Raw genomic sequence first — 20000 nt, 5'->3', positions numbered from 1 at the left:
TGGATGGATGGATGGATGGATGGATGGATGGATGGATGAAGGGGTAGGAAGGATGAGAGGAAGAGTGAAAATGTTAAGGAGAAAATAATGAAAAAGCAGAGAGAGGAAGAGAGAGAGACAAACTGCAGCAGAAACAGACAGAAAAAATGCCTTTTCTCCCACTATCACAACAGCAAAAAACAAAGCAACTACAAGGCATTCCGGCCCCAGCATCTCTCCACAAAAAATTGTTCGCAGAAATCGTCCAGAGAGCGAATTGCGAGCACACGCGAAGGACGGAGAGCAATAAAAAGTGACCCTTATTTCGTGGCGTTTCCTTTGTGTGAAGGAAACGCGCGCACGTGTGTGTGTGTGTGTGTGTGTGTGTGTGTGTGTGTGTGTGTGTGTGTGTGTGTGTGTGTGTGTGTGTGTGTGTGTGTGTGTGTGTGTCAGCGTTCTTGTTTATGTGTGGAAATGTGCGTTCACTAACCAACCTGTCAGTTTCGAGACACAAGCCAATACGAGTAAGAGCTGGTTCGCACGTTGGCAGTGATGAGTAAGGATCACATAAAGGTGACTGTACAACTTTTGTAAGAGAGACAGGCTAAAAAAAAACAAACAAACAAGGATTACATTCATATTCATCTGCTTATTCATTTTTGTTTCGCAATTCTGGCAATTCTGTTTTGATGTTAATCCTTCTTCTTTTTCCGTTGCTAGACTGATGCTCGCGATCGCTGTGATGCGCGAGTAGCAAGACCGCTCCTGAAGACACCGCTTCGACCTCGCCGCCGTCACCGAGGCACGACCCAGCACATAGCAGGTCCTTCACCTTTCTGAAGACGTGCCCAGGAGGCCCTCCAGATACCCGAGAATACCCCTCCCTGGACGTAATCCTTAGCCTCATTCAGCATGGGTATGACCTGGTACCACATGGTGGCCGCGTGGCTCCTGGCGTGGGTGGCGCTCGTCATCGTCTCGCAGCGGTCGTGGGCGGTGTCGTGGCTCGCCCTGGGTCTTATGGCCGCCCACATCGGCGACTGGGCGATGAAGGCGGCGATGAACGCCATGCCGAGGAAGAACATCGACGGCAACGGCAAAGCGGTGTTCATCACAGGTGAGTTTCGGAGAGGGAGCTTCGATTTTGTGAAATCCTATCCTTCCGCTTGGTCAGGAGGAACAGCAGCCCGGAGAGAGGAATGCGTAGGGGAAGGGCATCGACGAGATAAGCAGGTGAGTTTCATAAACCGAGTCTCACTTTACTGAAGTTCAGTCTAGCATCGACGCAGCGGTCAAGGCGGTGCTTATTACAGAGGACCGTCGAAGAGGGAGCCATATCTAATGAAGCTCGGTATAGCGTTATACCATCTGATGCCCTCTGACTATCCTTGCCTTGGATAAGAGGAACGACAACCCAGACAGAGAAATATGGAGAGGCATGAGAGTTTCGGAAAAGGAGCCTCAGTTAACATTCTACGCATTAGAGCCCAGTTGCTTTGTTATCTCGTGAGATGCCCTTCGAGTGTCCTTCGTCGGGGCAGGAGGAAGGGCAGCCCGGATAGCGGGGATGGGATCCAGGGACACTTCCTGATTATTTCTCGAGAGACGGCAGGTAACAGGGCCAGGTAACCTCAGCCAGAGGCGGAGACATCCCAACTCTAGGCTTATGAAAACTTTCTCTCAGCCGTGATGTCTATGTGATAAACTGTATAGGCGACCTTGTTACTATTTTTTCGTGGCGGATTATGACTTTTATCTTTCTTAATACCTCGAAATAGTCCCATCTAGTCCCTTAGTGATAACGAAGATAATAAAGATTACACAATGTCAAAAAACAAGACTTGAAATCATTTGATATGTTGCAGTTGGAGTAATTAATGGACCACAAATATGTACCCACTTACGATACCGAATAGGATATGACATATCTTAACTAAAAATGACCTTTGACTTCTGCGTTTGTCACTGGTCCTCTGAAACGTAAAACTTGAGAATCTGACGTCACTGAAATGAGATATCAGCAGCCTGAAGTTCGACGTCATCGTTGCGTCACAAGGAACACCAGGGAGAGATGACGGAAAGGTCCTTCAGGAAAATGACTTTAGTAGAATTCCTTCAGGAGAGTCACTTCACTAGACCTTGTTCAGAAGTCACTTCAGGAGATATACTTCGAAGGAATTCCTCCAGGAGAGTCACTTCACTAGATTTGTTCCACATGTCACTCAAGGAGACATACCTAGATGAAATTCCTTCAGGAGAGTTACTTCATCAGACTTGTTTCAGCAGAGTCACTTCAGGAAAAATACTTTAAAGGAATTCCTTCAGGAGAGTCACTTTATCACACTCGAAATTCTGATAACCGACCCCCAAAAAACGAAAGAGACAAAGGAAAGTCACATTGATATGACAGCCATCCCAACGGATAGTTATTAGCGGCCATTTCACTGTGCTTTACGAGACGCGCTAAATGATGACCTCCTCGCCGTCAGGAAATGCTCGGGCAAGGTCCTCCTTCCTCCTCCTGATGGTTGAAGCCACAAGTCATCGTCTTTAATATATTTTCGTGAATCTTATTTGTGGAAAGAGTTAGAAGAAGAAGTCATAATTTCTTGTGAAAAAATGAAGTCCTCAATATCGCCTTTTGAGTGAAGGTCGTTGGAAATATTTTATGGCGCGCATTTCACCTTCCTCGCTTAAAATCTATCTGTGCATCTATCTGCCTGTTTCTCAAGCATCCATCTATGTATCTGTCTACCTTTGTAAATGTGTATGTGTGTATGTGTGTGTGTGTGTGTGTGTGTGTGTGTGTGTGTGTGTGTGTGTGTGTGTGTGTGTGTGTGTGTGTGTGAGTATGAGTATGAGTATGAGTGTGAGTGTGAGTGTGAGTGTGAGTGTGAGTGTGAGTGTGAGTGTAAGTGTGAGTGTGAGTGTGAGTGTGAGTTTGAGTGTGTGTGTGTGTGAGGGTGAGTTTGTGTGTGAGTGTGAGTGCGAGTGCGAGTGTAAGTGTGAGCGCGAGTGTGAGTGTGAGTATGAGTATGAGTATGAGTATGAGTATGAGTATGAGTATGAGTGTGAGTGTGAGTGTGAGTGTGAGTGTGAGTGCGAGTGCGAGTGCGAGTGCGAGTGCGAGTGCGAGTGCGAGTGCGAGTGGGAGTGGGAGTGTGTGTGAGTGCGAGTGGGAGTGTGAGTGTGAGTGTGAGTGCGAGTGCGAGTGCGAGTGCGAGTGGGAGTGGGAGTGGGAGTGTGTGTGAGTGCGAGTGTGAGTGTGAGTGTGAGTGTGAGTGTGTGTGTGATTGCGAGTGTGATTGCGAGTGCGAGTGCGAGTGTGATTGCGAGTGTGAGTGTGTGTGTGTACATACATGTAGGGATGCGATTGCGGGCATCCGAGTGTACATACGTGCGTGTGTGGGTGCAATATCGTGTGTATGCATGTGCCGTGTACCACTGTATATATACTTGTGTCTAGAGGTGCGACTGCCGACATGCGTATGCGTCCATGTATGTATGTATGTATCGGTGTACGCATGGCTGTGTGTACGAATTCATTAGCATACGCTCATAAACCCACCTACGTCTGCTCCCAGCCCAGCGCTAACAAGACTTACATTCCTCATTTCCGTCATTACTACTCCAATTATACCTTCATTCGCTTCGTTACTCCCACGTCCATCTCTTCCCCCTTCCTTGTCTCGTCCTTGCTGTATCCTCCTCCTCCTCCTCCTCCTTCTCTATCCCTTTATTCCTTCTTTTGTTGGCTTTTTTCTCTTCTCTTCTCCCTAGCTCTCTGTTTCTTCTGTTTGTTTTTTTTTCTGTTTTATTTTACTGCTCCTTTGCCTCTTCTTCTAATTACTTATTTTCTTCTCTCCTTCTTCCTTTCGTCTCTGCCACTTCCTCCTTCCATATCCTTCTCCGTTCTACTTCCTCTTCCTCTCTCCTTCTACTCTTTTGTTCTTCTTCCACTTCCTCTTCCTCCTTCCATTGCCCCTCTCTTCTTCTCCTTTACTCCTTCGGTTTCTCTTATATTCTTCTCCTTCTATTCTCTCCTCCTCTTTCTCCTTGTCATGTCCTATTTTTTTTTTCCACTATCTCATGCCCCGAAAGTGAAGGATCGATCTAGTGTTTGCCCTGTGCCCCCCCCCCCCCCCCACTCCCCTCCAAGGGCATCAACATTTAACTTCAGGGCGGAGTTCCTAGGGAGTGCTGGACCTGCTGCAAATACGCACACACACACACACACACACACACACACACACACACACACACACACACACACACACACACACACACACACACACACACACGCACACGCACACATACGAACTCGCACGCACGCACACGCACACACACACACACACACACACACACACATACACACACACACACATATGCAGGACGTACAGAGTGAAAGCAAATTCGGATGCATGCGGCACACTAATAGATATCCATACGAACACGCACGCACGCACATATGGACACACACACACACACACACACACACACACTCTCACACACACACACACACACACACGCACACACACACACACGCACACACGCACACACACATTCACATTCACACTAACAAACACTCGACCGCAAATAAATCACACACGAATACACATGCACAATTCCATGACACAAAAACTCATTAGCCAGGTCATCTCTCCCCCCCCCCCCCCCCCCCTTCCGGACGGCACCCTCAGGTCAGTGGAAAAACTTTCCTTATTACCTGCTCCTCATGTTTTCACCCCCCCCCCTCAACCTCCACTCCCCCCCACCTAACCCTGCAATCCCTCTGCAACGTTTTCCTTTTTGCGAAAATGTTGATCTATTGATATATAATGCAATACATGCAATGGAAATCTATTTAAAAATATTGCATAGTTATGGGTTGATCTTATATATAGATCTGTGGATTAAAATCTATTTAAAAATATTGCATAGTCAAGGGTTGATCTTATATATAGATCCGTGGATTAATGACTTATCCTCTTGGCTTAATTGTTATATTCATTGCGTCAAGTGTCGAAAAGTCATTATTCAAGTTCTTATATACATACGTAAGTGCAACACTGAGATACGTGAAAGTAGACTTGTATTCAAATCTGCAGTACACCATTTTTTCCTCGTCCAGTCTCTCTGTCAGTTCTCTTCTCGACACTTGCATTTATTCTATCAACTCATTAGCTGTTGCAACAAGCATTAACATACACAGAAGGTCAGTCTTCATTCCCATACGTACTCAGATATAATTTATGAACTGACTAATCTGCAACACATTGTAAGAAGCAAGATCACGATTTCAAAGTATCAATCTTGTTTATATAACGTCTTATTCACATTCTAGAAGTGCCCCATAAAAATAATTTGACCCCTTTATCTCTGTCTTATCATCAGAGGGTACTCGAGGATGTGACGTCACAGATGTTGCCATTTTGGTGTCTCTCCTTTAACTCTCTCTTAATGTCTCCAATTAGCCATCATTTTTTTTTTTTTTTTATGCAGATAATTTCGTAATGATTAAACGTTAATGTAGGATTGACCTGACCACGTTTCTTTTCTTTCGTGATGTTTAGATATATTTAATTTTCCACTTGAATCGCATTCAGATTTCAATGGTATTACATTAGTCACATTTAGTGTCTTAAAATCATACCCTAATAACCTAACACAGCTAAACACGTACATTTATTTACTAACCTTGGCTAGTCAGTACAATCTATCCTACTCAAAAATACAAAGACCAAACCAAACGCTACATAATCGTACGCGTCACGCTGTGTGTGTTTACGTGACAGAGAAGGCTGCATACCTCCATCATCCGTAAAACGTTGGAAGTGACTTTTCGTTCCGGTCACCTTCTTGTATCCTGTCACGACCAAGATCTTTACGTCACGTTTTCTCTCCATAACAAAATCTTCCTAGAGAGAAGGGACTGTCACAGGAGAGCCTCGGATTTACGTCATCAATAAACAACACAAACCGCTTCTTTGTTTTACCTTTTGACTTTCGTAATCCCTTATATGACGATTCGAGTCGCATTTGTTTGTCAAGGTATGATCAATTAAGTTGCTGTACTTTTTTTTTTTTTGTATGTTTGTATATACTACACAACTGACGGATGCTATGGCTTAATTCCAATCTTATTCCATTCTCTCTTTACATACCATTCATAATATAGATATTCTACACGGTTCAAGAGGTAACCAAAAATGCAGCATCGATGTAGAATCAAAACCCCTTTTTTTCCCCCCCGCGTGGTTTATGACGTTACAGGTGATTTCCCTTCTTCCCGCAGGCTGTGACTCCGGCTTCGGGAGGCTGCTGGCGATACGTCTCGATAAGCTGGGCTTTAAGGTGAGGTGCTGGAATGCGTTTTCCTCTTCGTTTACTTGCGCTTTCGCTCGTTTGTAGATTTTTGTCTCATCTAACTAGTTGGTTTTGTCTTACCTAACTATTTTGTCATCAATATTATCATTATAATGAGGATGATAATAGTTATAGTAATAATAATAATGATGATGATAATAATAGTAATAATGATAATGATAATGATACTAATAATGATAATAATAATAGTAATAATTATTATTAGTATTATTATTATCATCATTATCATTTTCATTATAAGTAGCATTGTCATTGTCATCATTATCATCATCTTAGTCATCATTAATAGTGGAGTTATGATTCCTACCATTAGCAGTACTGTTAGAGTTGTATTATCATCATTAACACTATCATTATAGTCTCATCATTAACCATCATTATCATCATCAGTTTCAAATCATACTAAGGTTCAACCTATGGATTACAGCCGTGCCATCGTCATATTCCTTTCCAAACGCCCGTGTCTTGATTCCCAGCTCGGTCCTCCAACCGGTGAGAAATTTCGGGAATTGTCGCGCGGTTTCCCAGACCTCGCGCTGCGCAGACCCGCTGTGTAAACGAGTCCTCTCTCTGTTCACCCGCACTGGACGCGTTGCCTTTCCCGTTCCCTGCCGCGCCCCAATGCCCTCGATGTTAATTTTCCTCCTCTTTCCTTTCTCCAGGTGTACGCCGGGTGCCTCCAGCCCGACGGCACGGGTGCCACGTCGCTCAAGCTCGAAACCTCCTCGAAGCTGACGGTGGTGAGACTCGACGTCACGAAGGAGGATGAGGTGCGATTCGCCTACAAATTCATCAAGGAAGACCTCGGGAGTCTAGGTGAGGAACGGGAGATGGTGGCGGTGCGGGGCTCAGGGGGTGTGTTATCGGGGGGAGGGGGGGCTTTGGAAGAAGGGAAAGGGAGTGATTATACACACACACACACACACACACACACACACACACACACACACACACACACACACACACACACACACACACACACACACACACGCAACAAACCCAGACACCAGTACCGCTAACCCCCCTCACCCATGACCTTTGGCCTCCCTCCAGACCTGTGGGCCGTCGTGAACAACGCGGGCATCGCGGCCTTCACGGAGATCGAGTGGTGCCCCATCGCCGAGTACCGCCGCGTCTACGAAGTCAACTCCCTGGGTCCCATCCGCGTCACCAAGACCTTCCTGCCGCTCCTCAGGAAGTCCAGCGGCAGGATCGTGCTCGTGGCTTCCCTGGCAGGTAAGGCGGATCATTTTCTTAAGAATTCAGTATATGCACTTTTTTATGTTTTAATCACATTTCCTTTATGAACTTCTGTCAGCATGAGGCCTTCGTGGAGTATTATGATAAGGCTCTGATTAGGAAAGACCTTTTTTTTACCATTCTATCAACAAACTGATAATTTTTTCCGTCATAAATGTGAAGTTTTCATCGTTCTCCTGAGAGATTCACGACATGCAACACCTCCCGACGTCCGGAAATCCTCTGATATCGCTTGATATTTTGAGCATCTCGAGACACGAACTCCCAAGCCTCACGAGAAACACGCATTCTCACACAGCACCGCCCCTCCCCCCTCCCTCCCTCCTCAAAAAAAAAATCAACTGAGGTACCCGTGTTGAATAAATGCCTCGGGGTTGATGACTCGGCAGATTTTCGCGTATATTTTATTTTTAATATTTTTTTTGGTTCTTTTATTTGGTCGCCTCGTCTATGTTGAACGGTTTCGTGGGGCGGAGACAGAATGAGAGAGGAGGTGAAGCGTGATAATCTGCCAGAATTACCTCATAACACCTCATAAAAATGCAACGTCGGGGCGCATTGATAGCTTTTATATTCAGCTAATAATTGCAAATTATAAACTGCATTCATCTAGAAGTAATAAACGCTCATGTAACTTGAAAGCTTTCCCAATACGTCGGAAAACAGCGAGGATTAGAGGTATTGATACGCATGAGAGAGCAAGGTGTACGTGCGTGTGTGTGTGTGTGTGTGTGTGTGTGTGTGTGTGTGTGTGTGTGTGTGTGTGTGTGTGTGTGTGTGTGTGTGTGTGTGTGTGTGTGTGTGTGTGTGTGTAAGTTTGCGAGTGCACGTAAGTGTATTTGGTAAAACCTACACTTGCGTGTTAGTCAATCTGGACACGAAACATAGTAAGCACTGGCTAGCTCGGAGGCCGGCTGAGCATGTGGCGCGGGTCTCTCAAGCAGATTAAAAGCAGAAAGAAATACGGCCGTGCTTTTGGGGACAGTGGGGCGAGGTCGTAGGAGAGCGTGGATGGCGGAGGGTCGTAGATAGTCTATCTCGCCACGGACACTGTTTCGAGTGATTTCCGTGCTCTTTGCAGCTGTTTGGGAGTTGTAACGATAACTTATCACAGCGCCTACGATACGCACGGATTCCCAGGATGGCGGAGGCATGACAATTCTCACCGCGTCAAACGTCAAACGGCACGCACACACGAGCTTGAACAAATACGGAGTCGGGTTGTTTTGAAACGTAAGCACGACCGCAGGACCCACGCAGAAAAAAAAATAATCTAAGTGATGTTTGGAACAGCCAGTAGATCTTTTTTGTTGTTTTATTTTTGTTTTCTCGATGAATTAATGATATGCCAAGATGTCATTCACTGAGGAGTTGAGTGTACTGGCCTTAGGGCTCCAAGGGCATCAGCATGACAGAGCAATTACCAAATTTCACCCTTACGTTAGAGCGGATTAGGAACCAAATTTCCCTTTCAGACGCTGAGTTTATTTTTCTTCTTTCGTGTATTGTTACTGTATTTTTCTTCCCAGAAGAAAAAATGCCATGACACACATACACCTCTTCTGACAAACATACAATTTACCGATCATGTTGTGTACCTCTTGTGAAATACACATACAAAACTCCTCTTCCCTTCCCCGGGCGAGTCCTACTGATGGTAAGATGATCACAAAAAAGGGGTTGCAGCGCCGACGGCCGCGAAAGGAACCTCATTACACTCGCCTCATTAACGAGAAATGACTCCCGCTGTAAAATCATTTACTGTTATTGTTCATTCTCTTTGACGACAATCCCATTTACATACAAATACATTTCCCGTTACCAAAAAAACATCTGTTTAACAGAAAGTTTTCTGCAGTCTTTCATACGAAGATCGCTTCGAAAAAGTCGTCGCTTTTATAGCTCTTTCAGAGACTTCTTAAACGACCTCTCTTCCCTCACGATAACCAACCGTTTCAAACTCCCAAGAAATGTCTTCGCTTCTCCTAAAACCCAACAAAAGACCTTACTCCTCGCAATCGAAGGCTATTCCTAACATTGAAAAGAAACCTCTGCTCCTTCCAACAACCCCTTCGAGGACCCCACCCCCCACAGCGAAAAGTTCCCTTCCAGACGGACAGGTTTCCGCCATCACCAGCGCCCCCTTAGAGAACCTCACATACCGAGTCCTCTTTCCCACGTCTCATGTTGCTAGGAAGGGGTGATTCATCCTGGTGTTTGGGCCGGAAATCTGATGGGGTCGCTGTTTATACTCGCGCCCGTCTGTATGATGTTTATGTGTTCGAAGGGAAGTTGAGGACATGTTGACCCTCCTGCGGTTGGCCTTCGCATCCTATGTGGTGTCTTTGGTGTGGAGGCGACCCCTCCTCCCCCCCCTCCTTCCTCCGAGAAGCTTTTGTTTTACCCTTTGTTTTTGGTCATTTCCTTTTAATGGTGATAATAACAGTAGTAGTAGTAAAGATAATGATGATAAAAATAATGATGATGATGGCAATTATGAAAATGAGAATGATGACGTTAGTTATATCGATAATAATTACAATATTATCTCTAGTCTATTCATTTCTTTACCTTCTCTTTTACTTTGCCTTTACGATATCCAACGAAATGCGCTTATCTGTTGAAATTGGAGAGTATCGAAACCCAATGCTTTTCACCTTGACCGACGTTACGTAACACTGAAAGCATATCATATATAATGGAATGAATGAATAAACCTCACGCAGCTTCTTGACATTCAGCTGTTCCGTATGACTGTGACATGTGGACTGGCAAGAACTTCAACAGGCTTTGCTGCGTATAGGTTTCAGTGTGACTGCATGCGTGTGTGTGTTTACTTATTTACCGATTTAATTCATCTAATTATTTATATATTTGTGTGTTTGTGTTTGTGTGTGTTTGTGTGTGTGTGTGTGTGTGTGTGTGTGTGTGTGTGTGTGTGTGTGTGTGTGTGTGTGTGTGTGTGTGTGTGTGTGTGTGTGTGTGTGTGTGTGTGTGTGTGTCCTGTGTTACGTTGATTTTCTATATAAAAGCTATCGCGGTTCGAATATTGTTGAAAATGTAAAACCTCTGAAAGAAGTCTTGATTCCTCCCTTCTCTTTTCTCCATTTTGTTTAACAAATGCAAAAGTCACGCGGAGCATAAAAGTTGCTGCGTTTATTTAGTGTAATGACCTCTGTCAGCTCGATCCTTTGTCGCGAGAGGCTGACGTCAAAACATTTACTTGCCGGAAGCTATTGTTGAGAAGAATGTGGCGAATATATATAGAACATTGCACACACGATAACCTCATGGAGACACAAGCATAAACAAGTATAAAAGTAACACACACGGATGAATGCACACGCGCACACTCAAACGCACACCACACACTCGCGCGCTCACGCACACATCCTTCCGCCCGAACTTCGTTTTAATTCTTGTGTCACGTTTTCTTTAAAGCAACAAGTTCCTCTTCTTATAAACACAAACAGTGCCTGAACCTTGAGCTACATAATAATTTCTATCTCTCTTCCTCTCCCCTTTTTTCTCTTTTAGTTTTGTCTGTCTGACCCCCCCCCCCCATTCTCTTTCTTTCTTTCTCTCCATACGTACATGGTACTGTTACTCTATTTTATCAGATCACATCAGAATCCTCACTCCTCTCTCTCCCTTCCCACACCCCTTCTCCCCCCTCTTCCTCTCCCTGCCTTTCTCCCTCTCCCTCCATTAATCTTCCTTCCTTCTTCCTCCTCCTCTTTGCCCGGCAGCCTCCGCCCCTCCCCCCCTTTACCCGAGCCTCCTTTGGCTCTACCCCCCCCCAGCCTCCTTCACTCCCCCCCTCCTTCCCCCGGGCTCCGCAGTGACCTTGCCTTGCGGTGACTTGCAGGGGGCCTCGTTCCGTCAGCCCGAGAGTTCAAACACCCAGAGGCGAGCTGTAACCTTGGAACGGGAAGGCAGCGCGGTTAATGAAGACCTCCGAGAGAGAAATGGTCGTGCCCAGTGCCGAATTCCTCTCCTGGCATCTTGTACTCTGTATGCGGTTGGGGGTTTTGTTACCAAGATAAAGTCTACGGAGATTCTTTACAAGTATAAACACGGTAACACACATTCCACTGTTCATATAATATACATACATACATATATATATATATATATATATATGTATGTATGTATGAACCGCGTTCATGTTGACAAATGTATAAAAGGTATGAATGAGAATGAATATCTTCACAATACAAGAGATGTATTTGACCATGTATTTCTGACGAGGACAAAGTCGAAACCGGTCAAATACATCTCTTGTATTGTGAAGATAATCATTCTCATTCATACCTATTATGCATATGTATGTATGTATGTATACATTACATACAAATTTTCTCCCATTCACTCATTCACACGAAGACCAGAAAATAAACTCACCAGAAACGCACACAAACGCCCACCAGCGCATACACATTCCCATGTCTCGACCCTGAGAGCCACACATAGCAAAACAGTGGACATCTCAACAAAAAAAAAGGCTAGATGCTGTTGCTAAGAGTGACGAAGCAACATTATAATAATGCTGTGTTCTTGCGTCTATTGCGTTTTTTTTTACTGATGTCCTATCAGCTCAGAAAGGTCGTGACGTGATCGAAGGTTGTTCGCGATTGATGCTTATTCTCCTATTTCTTCTTTTATTTTCCGTCCTTCCGCCTGTCCTCCGGCCTTCGTCTCTCCTCATCCATCATCACCGTTTCCATCCCCATAAGGGAAGAAAAAAAGGTTTGTTTACATAACGTCACAACGAAGTAGCCCCTTGACGAAAACCATTTGCCACGACCAGGAAAATCATACGTTTAAATAACAGAAAAACAAAAAACGAAATGAAAGTCACGTTTGTGAGAGACAAAGCCCCAAGAGAGGATAAAAAAATGGAATAAGAAATCTATCGCTTCGTAAACTATTTCTTAGTGTCCGAAATGGAGGACCTTGGCAAGAGGGCACTTCGGGGCGGTTTCCCTCTCGTTCCGCTCATGTGTAACGCTGTGCCCTTTGCCCCGCCCGTTTCCCTCCATTACGATCTCTTACACTCAGCCTCTTGGGGTTTAGCCATGGCGTCTGTATCCAATTACATGGATATACTTAAACAGAAACTACTCAATTGTTGACGCGTGCATGCAATCGTAGGGCATGCAAACACACACACGCGAACACACACACACACACACACACACACACACACACACACGCGCGCACACGCACACGCACACGCACGCACGCACACACACACACACACACACACACACACACACACACACACACACACACACACACACACACACACACACGCACGCACACGCACACGCACCCACACACATATCCGTACATAACCTCTGTACACAATGCTCCTGCAGGCGAAGGTGGATGTGTACCATGATCCAAAGACGCAGGATGAGTTGCAGAAGTGTGAAATATGTGAGGCGGGGGCCGAGGGTGGGCGGGGGGCCGAGGGTGGGCGGGGGCCGAGGGTGGACGGGTGGGCGGAGCTCTCGTGAACCCTCCTCCAGCCCTTTGAATGCCACTTCCTCATGCCCACCGTAAAACCTCAGGCGAAATTTCTTATACGTCGATTATAAGCCGTAAATCCCCTCAAAGTAAATCCCTTGACATACACCCTCAGACGTAAATCCCCAGGCATAAATCCTAAAACGCAAGGCCTCACAAGGAAATCCTATAAACTTAAAATCCTTCGGCGTTAATCCTTAGACATAAATCCCTAAAGCCTTAAATCCGAGCTCTTCAGATCCAAAATAAAGAATTGATAATTGTATCGGAAAGCATCTTGCCTTCAAGGGATTTCTAAGGCCATTTGTGTCCTTGCTGCGAATCCTTTCTTAATAATGAGCCCTTGTCGCTGATTTATCTGTTAGAGCGAAACTTCCAATAAAACATTTCGTCATACTTGGGAACAATAGTCTTCGGAGCAAGAGCGAGGTCTTTGTTGACAACGCTTTTAATGGCAGGGCCGCTTATAACGAGAATGACTGCGTACATTAAGGGGTTCGCTCACCCATGTTTGTCTTGTTTTACTTTGTTGTTTTTGTAGATATGATTAATAGGTTTTTTTTCGAGCAGTAGGTTGTTATCATAGGAGCTTGCTGTTATTCAAAACTTGTCTTTATATGAATTTGAGTGTTTTTCTGTCTGTTTTCTTCTAAAATTATCTGATTATCTTATGCTAATAATGTATGCAGCTTTATATTTCTCTCTCTCTCTCTCTCTCTCTCTCTCTCTCTCTCTCTCTCTCTCTCTCTCTCTCTCTCTCTCTCTCTCTCTCTCTCTCTCTCTCTCTCTTCCCCTCTCCCTTTCTTTCTCTTTCCCTCATCCCCTCCCTCCGTCTAACCGTCCCAGCCTTCCTTTCACTCCCTGTCTTCTTCCCTCTCTTCATCCCTTCCCAAAGGATTTCGCCCCTAAACCCCCACGTCTCTCCCTCTCCTACAGGACGCTACACCTTCCCCGGATTCACGGCCTACAGCATGAGTAAGCACGCGACGGTCTCCTTCGCCGACGGACTCAGGCTGGAGATGCAAAAGTGGGGCATCACCGTCCACACCGTCGAGCCTACTCTTTACAGGTGAGCTTGGTTTGTGATTTCGTCTCCAGGTGTGTCTTGTGTTGTAAGGGGGTTGCATATGAGTTTTAATGTACATGTTTATGTGGGTTTGTGCGAGTTATGTGATGTAAGACTTTTTTCCCTAGGTAGTGTTTGTGTAATTAATGTTTTTTTTTTTTCGTATTGGGATAATATGATTTGGGATGACAGATTGAATGGCTGCTAGACAGAGGGACAGGCAATATGGACGTATAAATATTTAAACAGAAATACAGACAAGTAGATTCGTAGACGCGAGGATGTTTAGACAGATGAAAAGCCATCTCCTGTCACAGAGAGGCATTCATCATCGTAGACTAATGACTTCTCTCCTTCCCCCTCTCAGGACGCCCATTAGCCAGGAAGGACCCATCCACCGCGCCCTCGACAGGTTCTGGGAGGAATGCCCCGAGGACGTGAGGAATTCCTACGGCGACGAATACATGAAGGACTTTAAGATAACAATCTCCGCCCACCTGAATCGAGCTAAGCCCTCGGAGAAGATTAAGGAGGTCGTCGACGATATGGTGGACGCCGTGGCAGGGCAGGACCCCAAGGTAAGGGTGAGGGGGGTAGGGCAAAGAAAGAGGGAGGGAGGGAGGGAGGGAGGGAGGGAGGGAGGGAGGGAGGGAGGGAGGGAGGGAGGGAGGGAGGGGAAAGAGGGAGGGGAAGGAGGGAGAGAGGGAGTAAGTGAGGAGGGGACAAGGGGTGAAGGGCAAGAGAGAGAAAGAGAGAGAGAGAGAGAGAAAGCGGGCTGAATAAACAAGAAATAGAGAGCGAAAAAAATGTCATATTGTATCTCCATCTCTGCTCATCATTCACGACATACTTTTGACAAATCCTTTACTTACAATCTCAGAACATGTCCTCATCACGATTTCCATATACTTACTCTCAACCCTTTTGCCCACCAGAGCCGCTACGTACCCAGTGTGGTGACACAAGTGAGAGCCAAGGTACTCTCCGCTCTGCCAGACAAAGTCCGCGACCACCTGTTCCTCAGCAGCCAGCCACAGACGCCACCTGCGTATGTTGCAGGTACTTATATCAACCGTTTTGTTATTCTTTATTTCTTTTGTAACTTGATCCAGTCGTTTTCTTTGTTCAATTTATGGATCCTCAAGGTCTTTTACATCACGGGATAAAATGTCATGATGGTAATGATAATAGAAATAATTGAAACAAAATAAAATCCATTCCTTTCAAAATCTGCAACACGTCACGTCTTTCCCGCCAACAGCACGCAAGCAGAAGCGGCTGTTGATGGACCCGCGGCCCAAGGCAGGCGTGCAGGGACCTCAAGGAGCGAGACTATACCGAATGTTCTCGATGCCCAACTGGGACAAGAAGGAAATGACGCCCTCGCCCAAATCCGACACCAAGTTCAAATTCTAGGGTGCGGTGGGCGTGCCTCGTGGGCGGAGCTAGACGGGGCCCTGCTTTCTGGCTGCTACAGGAGGATGCGTGCAGGGCAGGAAGAGACGTTCAAATGGCGAAGAAGAAATCTAAGAGGTCCCTCTAGGTTGGGGGACTGCGGTGTTCGCGATGGCTCTGGAGAAGGAGTTTCGTAATCAGGATATTGCTTGCGTTGTCAAGTGTTGATTCTCACACGTATTTGTGGTTAGAAGGCATATAAAACGTTCTGTTGAGTATGTTGAGTTTGGTCGTCGAGGACAGTTATATCAGGTACGATGAACGTGAAACTGTTCAATCACACTCTTCGAAATGCTGACATTACAAGGATGACAATAAAACGAATAGCGTAGCTACTAGAAAGCGATGAACAATCCATCGTTAACTGCCTCAGTCATCATTTTCAGTGTTATTTTTTCGGTGTTAGGGAGTGTAAAGGGTAAAATCAGAGGGCAAGCAAGTCCCCTCTGTCTTTTGCCACTTGAATCGTTGATTTGTGTCTTACAAAACTTCCAAGATTCATTTTTTTCCCCAGTATCATACAACTTCATGCATCGAAGAAGAAGAAGAAGAAGAAGAAGAAGAAGAAGAAGAAGAAGAAGAAGAAGAAGAAGAAGAAGAAGAAGAAGAAGAAGAAGAAGAAGAAGAAGAAGAAGAAGAAGAAGAAGAAGAAGAAGAAGAAGAAGAAGAAGAAGAAGAAGAAGAAGAAGAAGAAGAAGAAGAAGAAGAAGAAGAAGAAGAAGAAGAAGAAGAAGAAGAAGAAGAAGAAGAAGAAGAAGAAGAAGAAGAAGAAGAAGAAGAAGAAGAAGAAGAAGAAGAAGAAGAAGAAGAAGAAGAAGAAGAAGAAGAAGAAGAAGAAGAAGAAGAAGAAGAAGAAGAAGAAGAAGAAGAAGAAGAAGAAGAAGAAGAAGAAGAAGAAGAAGAAGAAGAAGAAGAAGAAGAAGAAGAAGAAGAAGAAGAAGAAGAAGAAGAAGAAGAAGAAGAAGAAGAAGAAGAAGAAGAAGAAGAAGAAGAAGAAGAAGAAGAAGAAGAAGAAGAAGAAGAAGAAGAAGAAGAAGAAGAAGAAGAAGAAGAAGAAGAAGAAGAAGAAGAAGAAGAAGAAGAAGAAGAAGAAGAAGAAGAAGAAGAAGAAGAAGAAGAAGAAGAAGAAGAAGAAGAAGAAGAAGAAGAAGAAGAAGAAGAAGAAGAAGAAGAAGAAGAAGAAGAAGAAGAAGAAGAAGAAGAAGAAGAAGAAGAAGAAGAAGAAGAAGAAGAAGAAGAAGAAGAAGAAGAAGAAGAAGAAGAAGAAGAAGAAGAAGAAGAAGAAGAAGAAGAAGAAGAAGAAGAAGAAGAAGAAGAAGAAGAAGAAGAAGAAGAAGAAGAAGAAGAAGAAGAAGAAGAAGAAGAAGAAGAAGAAGAAGAAGAAGAAGAAGAAGAAGAAGAAGAAGAAGAAGAAGAAGAAGAAGAAGAAGAAGAAGAAGAAGAAGAAGAAGAAGAAGAAGAAGAAGAAGAAGAAGAAGAAGAAGAAGAAGAAGAAGAAGAAGAAGAAGAAGAAGAAGAAGAAGAAGAAGAAGAAGAAGAAGAAGAAGAAGAAGAAGAAGAAGAAGAAGAAGAAGAAGAAGAAGAAGAAGAAGAAGAAGAAGAAGAAGAAGAAGAAGAAGAAGAAGAAGAAGAAGAAGAAGAAGAAGAAGAAGAAGAAGAAGAAGAAGAAGAAGAAGAAGAAGAAGAAGAAGAAGAAGAAGAAGAAGAAGAAGAAGAAGAAGAAGAAGAAGAAGAAGAAGAAGAAGAAGAAGAAGAAGAAGAAGAAGAAGAAGAAGAAGAAGAAGAAGAAGAAGAAGAAGAAGAAGAAGAAGAAGAAGAAGAAGAAGAAGAAGAAGAAGAAGAAGAAGAAGAAGAAGAAGAAGAAGAAGAAGAAGAAGAAGAAGAAGAAGAAGAAGAAGAAGAAGAAGAAGAAGAAGAAGAAGAAGAAGAAGAAGAAGAAGAAGAAGAAGAAGAAGAAGAAGAAGAAGAAGAAGAAGAAGAAGAAGAAGAAGAAGAAGAAGAAGAAGAAGAAGAAGAAGAAGAAGAAGAAGAAGAAGAAGAAGAAGAAGAAGAAGAAGAAGAAGAAGAAGAAGAAGAAGAAGAAGAAGAAGAAGAAGAAGAAGAAGAAGAAGAAGAAGAAGAAGAAGAAGAAGAAGAAGAAGAAGAAGAAGAAGAAGAAGAAGAAGAAGAAGAAGAAGAAGAAGAAGAAGAAGAAGAAGAAGAAGAAGAAGAAGAAGAAGAAGAAGAAGAAGAAGAAGAAGAAGAAGAAGAAGAAGAAGAAGAAGAAGAAGAAGAAGAAGAAGAAGAAGAAGAAGAAGAAGAAGAAGAAGAAGAAGAAGAAGAAGAAGAAGAAGAAGAAGAAGAAGAAGAAGAAGAAGAAGAAGAAGAAGAAGAAGAAGAAGAAGAAGAAGAAGAAGAAGAAGAAGAAGAAGAAGAAGAAGAAGAAGAAGAAGAAGAAGAAGAAGAAGAAGAAGAAGAAGAAGAAGAAGAAGAAGAAGAAGAAGAAGAAGAAGAAGAAGAAGAAGAAGAAGAAGAAGAAGAAGAAGAAGAAGAAGAAGAAGAAGAAGAAGAAGAAGAAGAAGAAGAAGAAGAAGAAGAAGAAGAAGAAGAAGAAGAAGAAGAAGAAGAAGAAGAAGAAGAAGAAGAAGAAGAAGAAGAAGAAGAAGAAGAAGAAGAAGAAGAAGAAGAAGAAGAAGAAGAAGAAGAAGAAGAAGAAGAAGAAGAAGAAGAAGAAGAAGAAGAAGAAGAAGAAGAAGAAGAAGAAGAAGAAGAAGAAGAAGAAGAAGAAGAAGAAGAAGAAGAAGAAGAAGAAGAAGAAGAAGAAGAAGAAGAAGAAGAAGAAGAAGAAGAAGAAGAAGAAGAAGAAGAAGAAGAAGAAGAAGAAGAAGAAGAAGAAGAAGAAGAAGAAGAAGAAGAAGAAGAAGAAGAAGAAGAAGAAGAAGAAGAAGAAGAAGAAGAAGAAGAAGAAGAAGAAGAAGAAGAAGAAGAAGAAGAAGAAGAAGAAGAAGAAGAAGAAGAAGAAGAAGAAGAAGAAGAAGAAGAAGAAGAAGAAGAAGAAGAAGAAGAAGAAGAAGAAGAAGAAGAAGAAGAAGAAGAAGAAGAAGAAGAAGAAGAAGAAGAAGAAGAAGAAGAAGAAGAAGAAGAAGAAGAAGAAGAAGAAGAAGAAGAAGAAGAAGAAGAAGAAGAAGAAGAAGAAGAAGAAGAAGAAGAAGAAGAAGAAGAAGAAGAAGAAGAAGAAGAAGAAGAAGAAGAAGAAGAAGAAGAAGAAGAAGAAGAAGAAGAAGAAGAAGAAGAAGAAGAAGAAGAAGAAGAAGAAGAAGAAGAAGAAGAAGAAGAAGAAGAAGAAGAAGAAGAAGAAGAAGAAGAAGAAGAAGAAGAAGAAGAAGAAGAAGAAGAAGAAGAAGAAGAAGAAGAAGAAGAAGAAGAAGAAGAAGAAGAAGAAGAAGAAGAAGAAGAAGAAGAAGAAGAAGAAGAAGAAGAAGAAGAAGAAGAAGAAGAAGAAGAAGAAGAAGAAGAAGAAGAAGAAGAAGAAGAAGAAGAAGAAGAAGAAGAAGAAGAAGAAGAAGAAGAAGAAGAAGAAGAAGAAGAAGAAGAAGAAGAAGAAGAAGAAGAAGAAGAAGAAGAAGAAGAAGAAGAAGAAGAAGAAGAAGAAGAAGAAGAAGAAGAAGAAGAAGAAGAAGAAGAAGAAGAAGAAGAAGAAGAAGAAGAAGAAGAAGAAGAAGAAGAAGAAGAAGAAGAAGAAGAAGAAGAAGAAGAAGAAGAAGAAGAAGAAGAAGAAGAAGAAGAAGAAGAAGAAGAAGAAGAAGAAGAAGAAGAAGAAGAAGAAGAAGAAGAAGAAGAAGAAGAAGAAGAAGAAGAAGAAGAAGAAGAAGAAGAAGAAGAAGAAGAAGAAGAAGAAGAAGAAGAAGAAGAAGAAGAAGAAGAAGAAGAAGAAGAAGAAGAAGAAGAAGAAGAAGAAGAAGAAGAAGAAGAAGAAGAAGAAGAAGAAGAAGAAGAAGAAGAAGAAGAAGAAGAAGAAGAAGAAGAAGAAGAAGAAGAAGAAGAAGAAGAAGAAGAAGAAGAAGAAGAAGAAGAAGAAGAAGAAGAAGAAGAAGAAGAAGAAGAAGAAGAAGAAGAAGAAGAAGAAGAAGAAGAAGAAGAAGAAGAAGAAGAAGAAGAAGAAGAAGAAGAAGAAGAAGAAGAAGAAGAAGAAGAAGAAGAAGAAGAAGAAGAAGAAGAAGAAGAAGAAGAAGAAGAAGAAGAAGAAGAAGAAGAAGAAGAAGAAGAAGAAGAAGAAGAAGAAGAAGAAGAAGAAGAAGAAGAAGAAGAAGAAGAAGAAGAAGAAGAAGAAGAAGAAGAAGAA

General features: G+C 43.2%; 1 protein-coding gene across 1 annotated transcript in view; it reads left to right on the top strand.

The window, feature by feature from the left end:
- Window positions 1-16222, top strand: part of LOC125046417 (short-chain dehydrogenase/reductase family 9C member 7-like) — a 20170-nt gene extending 3948 nt beyond the window's left edge. Inside the window, exons 2-9 of the mRNA XM_047644231.1 lie at window positions 700-1096; window positions 6275-6333; window positions 7029-7182; window positions 7420-7602; window positions 14095-14227; window positions 14592-14802; window positions 15160-15283; window positions 15486-16222. Coding sequence (XP_047500187.1) covers window positions 892-1096; window positions 6275-6333; window positions 7029-7182; window positions 7420-7602; window positions 14095-14227; window positions 14592-14802; window positions 15160-15283; window positions 15486-15640 — 1224 coding nt within the window. The 5' untranslated portion in view covers window positions 700-891 and the 3' untranslated portion in view covers window positions 15641-16222. The remainder of the gene's footprint in view (window positions 1-699; window positions 1097-6274; window positions 6334-7028; window positions 7183-7419; window positions 7603-14094; window positions 14228-14591; window positions 14803-15159; window positions 15284-15485) is intronic.
- Window positions 16223-20000: the final 3778 nt, after the last annotated feature.

Source organism: Penaeus chinensis, chromosome 1 (assembly GCF_019202785.1).
Source record: "Penaeus chinensis breed Huanghai No. 1 chromosome 1, ASM1920278v2, whole genome shotgun sequence".
NCBI lineage: Eukaryota > Metazoa > Arthropoda > Malacostraca > Decapoda > Penaeidae > Penaeus > Penaeus chinensis.
The sequence above is the reverse complement of the archived record's forward strand: the minus strand, read 5'-3'. Positions and strand labels throughout refer to the sequence as shown.